At 36.8% G+C, this 11,072-nt stretch overlaps 1 protein-coding gene across 1 annotated transcript; it reads right to left on the reverse strand.

The window, feature by feature from the left end:
- Positions 1 to 4,635: 4,635 nt before the first annotated feature.
- Positions 4,636 to 5,022, reverse strand: LOC114619193 (actin, alpha skeletal muscle-like). Its single transcript, XM_028765054.1, has one exon. It carries the CDS (start codon positions 4,957 to 4,959, stop codon positions 4,636 to 4,638), a length of 324 nt encoding a protein of 107 aa, XP_028620887.1. The 5' UTR covers positions 4,960 to 5,022.
- Positions 5,023 to 11,072: the final 6,050 nt, after the last annotated feature.

Consider the following 11,072-nt stretch of genomic DNA (forward strand, 5'->3'; position numbering starts at 1 on the left):
AAGATCAATAACCCAAGAAATGCCTAATTTTTAAAATAATTCATACTAAAGCTGTTAAATAAATAAGAACTATGTACTTCAAGTAGACTAGCTAATAGTAGCAATAATAATAATGATTATAGATACAATAGTAATAATTCAATTGTTTTGTATAAAATGTCATATTGGTAGAAATTTTAGGTACTAGAAAAAGATCAGTGGCAAAGATATTTGGGATATTGAATTTATTCAATACATTTACAGATTTCTAGGTAAAACATTGACTGGGATGGCACATAAAAATATGTTTTTAAATTGAAAACATTCAAAACTAAGAGATATAAAATTAATATTTAACACCTGACTGTCATAATGAAAATTAATTTATATAGTTGTCAAGTAATCATTGGAATATTTCGCACATGTATATAAATGATTATTAAACTTATAAAATAATTTTTTTTGTACTCTGATGTTTGTTTCAATTTTCCTCCAATAATCTTGTTGAATGGGAACTACATAGCCACTACATATGTAAAAGTAATAATAAGTTTTATATTCTCCACATTTTATTTTTACTTTTTATTATATTTTATATTTCTTTGAGTAGTGTGTTATACAAAATGGATTACATTATGACATTTTTTGGATTTTAATTCGATATTTTATTTATTTACATTTCAGATGTTAATCCCCTCTCTCCATCTCCCCTCCCCCAATTAATCCCCTACTCCATTCCTCCTCCTCCTTTTTTGCTTTTATACTGTTTAAATTACATGCAAGTATTAAGGTCAGTTCTAGTTTGAGGAACTAGCAATACAATAGATACAAATAGTCAAGGAACAAGCAAGACAATAAAATCAGATAATCGAAGAACACACAAGACAATAAACAGAGTCCCATGATCACTCCTGTGATCACTATTTCTAAGGGCTTATCAGGATGACCAAAATATCTGAGCCTACTTTCCTGTCCTAGCCCAAAGTCATTTTCATGCCTGAAGCCTATTTCTTTGTTCTAGCTTAAGTTTTAGATTCTTGCCTGCAATTACTTCTTTGTTCTAGCCTAAGATTTGCATTCCTACCTGAAATTACTTCTTTGTTCCAGCCTAATGTCAGATTCTTGCCTGCAGTCCATTTCCTTGTCCTTGGCCTATGTCAGATTCCTTCCAAGCAGCTCATTTCCTTGTCGTTGGCCCATGTCAGATTCCTGCCAGGCAGCTCCCAAAGCTCTCCACTTCTCATTTTTATTGCATAAATCAGACTGAGCCTGACTTAGGTCATTATGACAAGAATGCTTTCCTTACCTGTAGTGGAATATGCATTATCGAAAGCAATGCCCTTTATGACATTTTCATATATGTATATAATGTGTTTTGATCATATTCTTTTCATTAACTTTTCTTCCCTTCCTACTCTTATTGATCTCCTTCTTCACAATTACTAACCTCCTTTCTACTTTTACCTCCTTCTACTTTCTGTTGCTTGACCCTTTTCATGGGGAGTCAATGACTTTATTGGGGTTACTTATAGAAATATGAATGAAAGGTTACATACAGGAAAATAGATAATTGAAAGATAGCTTCACAATTAAAGCCTATCCCAGCAAAGGTAACAACTCACAAAAGTGCCAACTCTGGAGCACTCTCTATAGCTTACAGGGAGCTCAACAAGTCAGAGTCTGTTCCAGATGCCTCAGCTTGACTCTGTTTCTTTACCAGTCCTTATTGTTTAGATATTCTTGAGGATGTAGGGCACTTGAGCATTAGGACAGTTTCAGGGACTTCTTGAGATTCATGAGTTTCAATTTTTTTAAAAATGAGCCTCTCTTTAGGACTTTTAGAATCTTTGTCTTCTCTCCAGAATGGAACTGTTTTAACTTGGAGGAAATTGTTATAAAATACTCTTACATATTTTTTATGATCCAATGAGTTTCATTTACTTATAATAAGCTTTATGTTATGCTGGGTTCAGCATGGCTGTGAAAGGGATGGTGTGACATGGTTCCAGCCCCTGGAGTAGAGCCAGCAGGCATTGGGTCTTCTCAAGTGCTGGAGGTTGCTCTGGGAATAAGGCTTGTTTGTAAAATAATGTAAATATATATTTACTTTATGTTCCTCCTTTGGGGAATGTTCTCCCTGCCAAGGTTAATGACACCATGATAATCAGAAACAGCACAACTCAGGAAGTAAGAATGTGTCTGGCATTCCTCAGCAAAATGATAATGCTGTGACCTTCAGAACAGCCCTTAAGGCTGTGGGAAAGAACTCTGAGTACATGATTTCAAGACTGTATAAATCAATGTAAGAACTGTTCTTTACAAGATTTCTCAACTATGAAAAATATAAGGATACAATATAAATTCATATGAAGGGCTTCAGGCATGGTTGTCTCCTTCAATCCTAGGAGACAAAGGTAAGCAGATTTCTGAGTTCAAGTCTAACCTGGGACTGAGCAAGTTCTAGGTGAAGAAAAGCTTAGGTACAGATCCTGAAAGAACAGAAGCAGTTGCACTAATGTGCCAGCTTCATCAGAAAGATATTAAGGAAGGAGATAGAGATTTAAGGAGTGGTGTCCTCAGGGTAAGATCCCACCCAGCTAAGTTTATTGTTTGTGTTTGCAGTTGAATAAGAAATAGTCTGGACTTTTACTCTGGAATAAACTACAAACCAGAAATAGAGAGCACACTTGTGATCCACATCTTGAGGCTGGAAGCCAAACGTTTTTGATCTAGATCATGAGAAATAGTGGCCATGAAAAGCTTAGCCCCAGAGATGATGGTACACACTTGAAATCCCAGGTGACAAAAACAAGCTCATTTCTGAGTTCAAGGCTAGCCTGGGACAGAGAAAGTTCTAGCTGAAGAAAAGATTTAAGTTCAGATTTGGCAGTATATGCTTTTAATCTCAGCATTCAGGAGACAGAGCCATGCATATCTCTAAGTTCAAGGTCTGTCTACAGAACAAGTTCCAGGACAGCCAACTTGGCCAGTGAAGGAGTTAGAAAACAGAAAAAAAACATAAAGCTAGTGATAATGTAATACAACAATGGGACCATGTTCCAGCCCCAGCAAGCAGGCAGAACTTGGTAGCTTTAGCCATGTGGCTCTGTCTTCAAGGTCAAGGGTTTAAGGCCATAAAATGCTGATTCATGGGATAATCAAAAAGGAACCTTAGATAAATGATTGAGTTGATATGTAATTCCTAAGGAAGTAGCTTATGCAAAATAAAACACTGGGCTTCAATCTGCAAGAAAGAGCTATCTCGAACAGAAAGCTATTTCAAGCAAGACAGCTATCTCTAGCAGAACATAGAGATGTTAGCTTGCACCAATCAGGGACTTCAAGTCATTTCTTCTGCTGTTATCATCACCTCTTCCTCAGGACCTTCTCCCAATCTGAGGCAGGTCTTCAGCAATATTATTTATAGTAGCATGTATGAAGTGTTGTTTTCAGGATCAGAGACACAGTAGTGGCCACTCCATTGAAGAAAAAATTTGCACCTCCTTTTAAGTTCTCAGAGAGTGATAAAGCCTCCTCTCTCCTCTATAACATGATTTTGATAGCCCCATACAATGCTGTTAATTATAACTGTGATTTCTTGGGTACAATGTTAATGTCATGTCTGGAAGTTAGCTTTCTCCAAATCCCTCTGTACTAGTTATTTTACCATTGATAAAATACCATGACTTGCACAGAATCAAGTATCAGGCATGGTGGCAGGAACAGGAAGTTGAAAGCCTACATCTTGAAATGCGAGTATTAGAGAAAGCAAACTGGAAGTAGGGTGAGGCTATATATCCTCAAAGCCAATATGACAGTGATGTACTTTTTTCTAACAAAGCTACACTTACTTATAACCACTCTGTAAAGTGACACCAACAGGACCAAAGGTACAAATCCTTGAGCCTATAGAGGACATTTTTCATTCAGACCACTATATTGCCCTTCTGGTTTTTACATTATTTTTATGCAGCACTTTTATTTTTCTTTACACAATGACATGTTCTAGGGCCCAATGTTCTCACGGAACAGTAGAAAACCAAAATTTGTTATTTCTTAAAGAATTGAGTAGCAAAAAAACTTATATAAATTAAAAGGATGAATACATTTATAGTTGTTAATGCAAATGTTCCCAACTCAGGGCAAGTAACAAGCCATGGTGGTCAAGAGGGGAAAAAACAGAACAGAAACTGGGTCCTAAGGCTCAGAGATTCCCACCCTGTTAGACAGGCAAGACCAAAGTGATAACTTGTTTAGGAACCCTTGCCAGCCTTGAGAACTCACAGAAGTCAGCTATGGGTTAATTAATACTCTGCACAGATCATTGTATGGTGCTCACAAAGTTCCACCAGGCTAGAAATTTCTCTTCCACAGTTTTCTCTCCACAGACACCAAGTGACCAAGCCATATGGACTAAAGACTGATTCAAGATATTAAATATATTCCTAAGGAACAGTTAACTTGAATGTAAGTTAAAAAATCAGCAATAAGTCTACAATCCAGTGCTGATATCAGATATAAACTTCAAGGACAAATTTCTTTTCAAAGATTTATTCCAGTTTCATGATGCTAGCATGAGGTGTGTACATTTGCCAGGGTAAGTCAATACTTCAGAATCAGCTCATGCAGCAGATCCCTAGCAGGTACTCAGTCCATCTAGAAGCATTTGCAGTGGATGATGGAGAGGCCTGACTTCTCACACTCCTGTATGCTGATCCACATATGCTGGAAGGTGTATAATGAGGCCAAGATGGAGCCACCAATCCAGACTGAGTAGTTGTGCTCAGGGGGAGCAATGATCTTAATCTTCATTGTGCTGAGTACTAAAGTTGTGATATCCTTCTGCATCCTATCAGCAATGCCTTGATACATGGTGGTACCACCAGATAGCACTGTATTAACGTAAAAATCCTTGAAAGTATCCACATCACACTTAATGATGGAGTTGAAGGTGGTTTCATGGATGCCACAGGACTCCATGCCCAGGAAAAAAGGTTGAAAGAGTGTGTCTGGACAGCAGAATCACTCATTGCTGATGATAGGCTGCCCCTGGTGTCAGGAGCACCAACAATGGAAAGAAAGATGGCTCTGTGGGCATGGTCATTACCAAAGTCAGCCTTTGCACATATCAGTGCCATTGTCAACGACGAGTTCCATGATTTCTTCCTCCATTGTGATTGGTGCAGGACTGGGTGACAGAGCCACTAAAAGACATGGAGGACAAGCCAGGAGGATGACACTGAGCTCCTACATTCGTTATATCCCATCTTCTATAATGTTTCCTGAACTTTGGATGACATCATATAGATGTCCCATTTGTAGCAAGGGATTCAGGCATCACTTATTCCCAGTACTTTGATTAATTATGAAACTCTTCAGTAATTCACTTCAAAAAGCAGTTTTTCTGACCAAAGCTGACAGCATCATTAATCTATGGACATAAATATAATTATTTACATTTTGATAAATATATCATATCCATTTTCCAAAAAAAAAACTTAAAAAATAAAATGTGGCTTCTATAACAGGGCCTATGACCTTCTGAATCATGAACTTTTAACCAGGCTTACAGTACCAGAGGTAGAGTGGGACCCAGACCCAATCTGAAAGCAATTGTATATTTCCTTAACTGTGAAACTATTGCTCCAGTAGGCAAATCTTGTGTGACTGGTCATTACTGCTGCTCTACAGCTGATTGATGATGCATTCCTCCTGTAGTGTAATTAGAGCTGTCCAGTATGTAGGAAACTTCCAGTCCTGTTCTACATTAATTTCTCCATGTCCTGTCACCAGAACATTTGATTTCTTCAGAGATAAGGTCTTGCTATCTAGTTCTGGTGGGCAACCAATAGCAGTGACAATGTCTGTATTGTTTGAGGGGGCTGAGAACTCCATTATCATCTATTCTTAGGAGATATAGAGCCTTTGGCATAGGATTTTATTTTAGTAACCTGTGAGTTCTGAGAGCAGTTTATTCTCCAAATTTTATTTCTAAGATTTTTTCCTTCAGTTTCAGATCATTACAGAGATAAGAGAGTAAGAAATGCAGAACTTTTTATTATTTTCAAATATTCTAAGTCATATTTAATTGGAAAAGAGCTACTTTTATCATTCCTTACAAATACAGGTTACTAAAGAAAAACATATTTATATTTATCAATGAAACTTTCCAACCTTACAAAAGAAGGACTTACTTGTGAAAAGGCACAGGCACACACAAACTAAATTGTTACTTTGACTGACAGTCAGCAAAGTACTGAAATGTAGCTGAATACAATGTTCACAATAATATCTCTTAGCCACATTCAAAGAACAAAGCAGGTGTAGATCCATCTATGACACATTAATCTTTTGAGGAAATACAAGAGTAAAAGGTAAATCAAAGCCTATGCCAAGTCAGAAAATCTCACAAGTTTTAACTCTAAAATGGCATAAAATACAAAAGAGACATTTCCAAATGCCTCCAATACACATTTTATGAATTAATTTATTATTTTGTTATGTGTTACTGAAGATAAAATTGAGGCATGGGAACCATTATCCATGTCACAGAGAGAGCATTGCCAAGATATGTCTTCAAAATTAGTGCTAGTTCCTCCAAGACTTCCTAAATGGCACAGCTCGGGAGCTGAAAGTGGGAGGCAGTGGATGGCAGTTCTGTGAAGACACTCCATTTTCATCACTCGTTCTGGAGCAAATGTTAATGTCTTTTGTAAAAGTAGGGAGATAAGAAGGTTAAAGTGATATTTTCAACAGCTGAAAAGTTTTCTAAAGCTTGAAGTGCATGTAATGGAGACAATAAGAGGCCAAAATCAACTCTGGCAAACTCTCTGTGTGTTGAAATAATATCCTGTAATGTGAAATAAATAAAACAGAAAATAGAAAGACCTTGATCATCCTTGGCCTGCTGTCTGAAATGAGTTCATTACTTGTTATCGTTTTCTCAAAGTAAATCACGTACTCAAATTTCTCAGGATAAAGAAGATTATTCCATATTTACCACATTTTCCCAGAGATTTCACAGCACAAAGCAAGTAGTTTTGTGCTATTTTCCCATTATAAGAAAATTATGAACTTTGCACATCGCTCTCCATTTGTATTCTTTTAAAGTTAACCTTAACCTTGTACATGTTATTTTGTTTCATGTCCTTGTGACTGGTTTTAATCTTAAATAAAGGGACAAGAAATGCTACATTTTTTTTTTCTAAAGGGAAAAATATGTGAGAAGCAACGTCAACACCTCAAATATCACAATGGTTTTATTCCACTTCAATAACATCTCCTACTTGTTGGAAACTTTGATTTGAGCTAACAAGGTTATCAAATTGTATGTCTATTGTCCTGTTATGACTTCCTGGGCTGGGCTCCTGCAGCAAACACTACGGATGTAATGTTTTGTTCAGGCAGCCACCACAAGAGGTAGCTGAAGGAGGGTCTGTTGAGAGCGACAGGGTCACCAAGCTGTCAAGGCCTTCCTAGTGGAGGAGCTGTAGCAAGTGCTGCCTACTATCTTTCTAATCAGTGCTTCAATGTGCTGACCTTAGGGCCAGATCCTGCCAGTGTTCCAGAAACTGGGACTAAGACCCTATGCTTTGTCTTTTGAAGTGAATTCTGAGGGTAGTCAACAGAAGAAATAAAAGAAAAGAGGGTGAATAGGAAGTGACAAGAGAAACCACTGAATTTCGAGTCAAGGTGAAGGAACTCAGGACTTAGTTCAGCATAGAGCTACTTTGGCCTTGGACTATATTTTCAAATGTTGAAGGGTTCTAAAAGAGAACTGACTATTTTGAGATAGAATCCCCTGCTCTGAGTAAAAGAGGAGAGTTCTAAAACAACTGTGATTTTTATCATATCAAACAATTCTATTTCTTTCCTACTTCCTTCCTTTCTAACCCTCCTTTTCTTCTTCACTTCTGTGTTTTTAAAATTTTAGATATTTATTATTGTTGTCATTTTGTGTGTGTTTGTGTGTGTGTGTAGTTCACAGGACATTTTTGCAAGATAAGCATTTCCTTCTACTCTGGGTTCCAATGGAACTCAAACCCAAAGTAAAACTCATGCTCAGATACTGATGCTTCCATAGCAAGTATTTTCATACGTGAACTGTGTAACTGGCCTCCTTCTGGATTTCTTGTTTGTTTTGTTGAGACCTGTTCTCATGTCCCCTAGAGTAGCCTCAGATTTGCTATGTAGATGAGGAAGACAATTCTTGATCCTCCTGCCTCTATCTCACAGGGGTTTTCACCACCAAACCCTGCTTTAAATTTGTTTTCTCTACTAAGTTAGCTAAACACAATTTGTTAGCATGATATGCTACCTTTGGCTAGAGTTTCTCTGTGAACTTATTTTCAAGCAGTTGTCACCTGACAGTGTTTTCTAAACTCATATCGAACTTGTTCTAATGCTTTGCCCAGATCGTGGTTACTAGACTACTGACTAAATGAGATGATGATGTAATCTCTGACTTGAGAACCCCAACATAACTGATAATGTATAATAAAAGCCATAATTAGGCCTGGTTTCCCTAAAATTACTCATCGAGTTTCACAGTTAGTGAGGCTAACTAATGAAATTTCTGGTTCATGGAAATAGAGAACAGCTCAGCTTTATAGAGGAATTAATGACAATAAAAGGGAACCCACTACCTCCCTCAACAAACATCACTCACTGTGAGCAAGATGGTGGGAAAATGTTAGAGCCATGGTCTTCCCTTACTTTTCTTAAAAATCAATTAATGGGATAAAGAAATTAATGGTTGGGGGTGTTGGAAAGAAAAACATTGTATATTGGTGTAAATTCTTGTTTTTGAAAGTTGCAACATGAAGAATATGCTTTACACTTGGCTTAGTTCCATAACCCAAATAATAATTTTTCATTGTACAAAAATATGAATAATCAGAAGTGGAGGCTGAAGAAATGGCTCAATGATTAAAAGCACTGGCTAATCTTACAGAGGACTCAGGTCCAAATCCCAGCACAAAATGGAGGCTGACAATTTCAGTGACTGAGGATCTTACTCATTTTCTGGTGTCTGTGATTATGGTATGCACATGTGCACAAACATGCATGCAGTCAAAACGCACACATACATCAAATAAAAATAAGTGTTTCTAAGTCAAACAGTGATTTATGAGAGGATTGATGTATGTAAATGGTTTACATTGAAAGAAACAAGTAAATATGTATGCAGCTGAAACTCTTCTGAGATGTTATGTTTGTAAAACCTTTTAAAAACTAACCTCAGATATCTATGAGAATTAATCTATAAGAAACATCTTTGACAAAAATATGATTCTATATTTTATTCTTATTTCATTCGAATACATCCTGTCTTTGTTGCAACTGTATAAGAAAATTTGCAGCCTTGCAGCATACTCATGAGTGACAGGAGCATTTAGTCTAAATTCAAAATACAAGCTTTTATTTAGTAGAAACATCAAACCCTGCTGGACAACTGAATGTTACAGTTCCTTTTTAGCCTTAGGGAGTAAAACAGGATCTTAGAAGGACTGAAATTGTGTTTGGAGCACACCCTCATAAAAAATAGGAGGAAGGGGTTTGGGATAAGGGGTTTTGGGGGAGAATGGGAAAGGTGATAACATTGAAAGGTAAATATGAAAATATCCAATAAAAAAACAGATAATGGATGGGGAAAAAAGAGAGAGTTTACTTATTTCAAATTATTTTCTAAAGTTTCTAGGAGATGCTAATTGGCTAAGATCTTATTTTAAGCTCTCCACAAAAGAATTTAAGTCTCTGTTTAATGTTCTCAAGAGAGATGTAAATCCTAATTTCCCTCAACAATTCAAAATACTCTCCATCATGCCTTGTTCACTCTTAACTCTCTAAAACTGAAAGCTCATGCCAAATCTGCTTCTGACTGTCTCTGGCATCACCGAGACCAATAAAACTATGCCACAGCTATGTGGAAGGATCCTCTTACTCTTAAAGGGAATGGCCCAGACCCAGTTCCCAAAGATTATTTTTATTAGATGTCTTTGGAGGTAGTCTCAATACCTGTGAACAATTAAACGCTCTTAAAGCTGTAAACTCTAAAACAACCTTCCCTGTTGGAAGAAAGTCTACCTCAGTCACTAGTAGTCCTTTTTTTTTTCTTTCTAGAATATTACTTTGAGTATTCAAGAAGCAAATAAGTTTATTTATACTTCATTTTTACTACTCTGTACTCATGCACATATGTCATATCACATCACATCATATGCTTAGCTGTACTTTTATGGACTTCTCATAACGTAACAACCTCCCAGGTACAGGGAAATCTGCAAAAGGTGGTGTAGAAAGAATGTAAAACCCTGCAGATGAGGAGTAGAGCTATGTAATGCTGACTTCTGAACATGCCACAGCTGTTGCACACCTCAACTCACAGAATCTATGGGTACCAGCACAAGATTTGCACAAAATCAAGTAAGTCAAAATTTCATCAGGAATGTGTGTGTGGGGGGAATCCCTCAGCCTCACCCATATACAAGGAGCTATTGTTGATGGCTACTGAGATTGGGAAATTTACTTCTCCGTGGGGATACAGATCTAGGTAGGTTGCTCATACCCTAGTAAATGGTCATATAACCATGTGCATATGGGCAGCACTAATTGGACTTAGGTCTTTATTAAGAATAAAAATAAAAAGTAAAAAGAAGGTATAAAGCTGTGATGGTAAGACTGAGATGGAGACCACTGGAGAGGGAGAGGAGATAGATAGTGGTATATGGGTATGATCAATGTACATTTTGTGGTAACATGAAACTTCTAAAGAATAAGGAGTATTAGAATCAGACATTATTTATTATGCAGTGAGTTGTATACATTAGCACTAAGAAATCTAAGTGTTTCAATAAAAGTGGTATTTAAAGAATTAAACCAAATATTTTACTTATGAACTATAGGCATGGTATTTGCTATGTGTTTGTTTCTGTGTTCAAGAAGTTAGGAGTACAGAAATCTCACCATCAATGATGTAGTTTTGCTCCATTTACGGTATTTATTTCTCAAGCTTCATTGATACTTATCCTAGGGCTTAGGTGATGGCTATTAAATAATGACACTGCCTCACACTTATATTTTATTGTACAAAT

Source organism: Grammomys surdaster, unplaced genomic scaffold (genome assembly GCF_004785775.1).
Source record: "Grammomys surdaster isolate TR1022 unplaced genomic scaffold, NIH_TR_1.0 148, whole genome shotgun sequence".
NCBI classification, from domain to species: domain Eukaryota; kingdom Metazoa; phylum Chordata; class Mammalia; order Rodentia; family Muridae; genus Grammomys; species Grammomys surdaster.

Excerpts from the sequence above, each read along its gene's own strand:
- LOC114619193 (XM_028765054.1), bottom strand. The coding sequence starts at position 4,959 with ATGGAGTCCTGTGGCATCCATGAAACCACCTTCAACTCCATCATTAAG.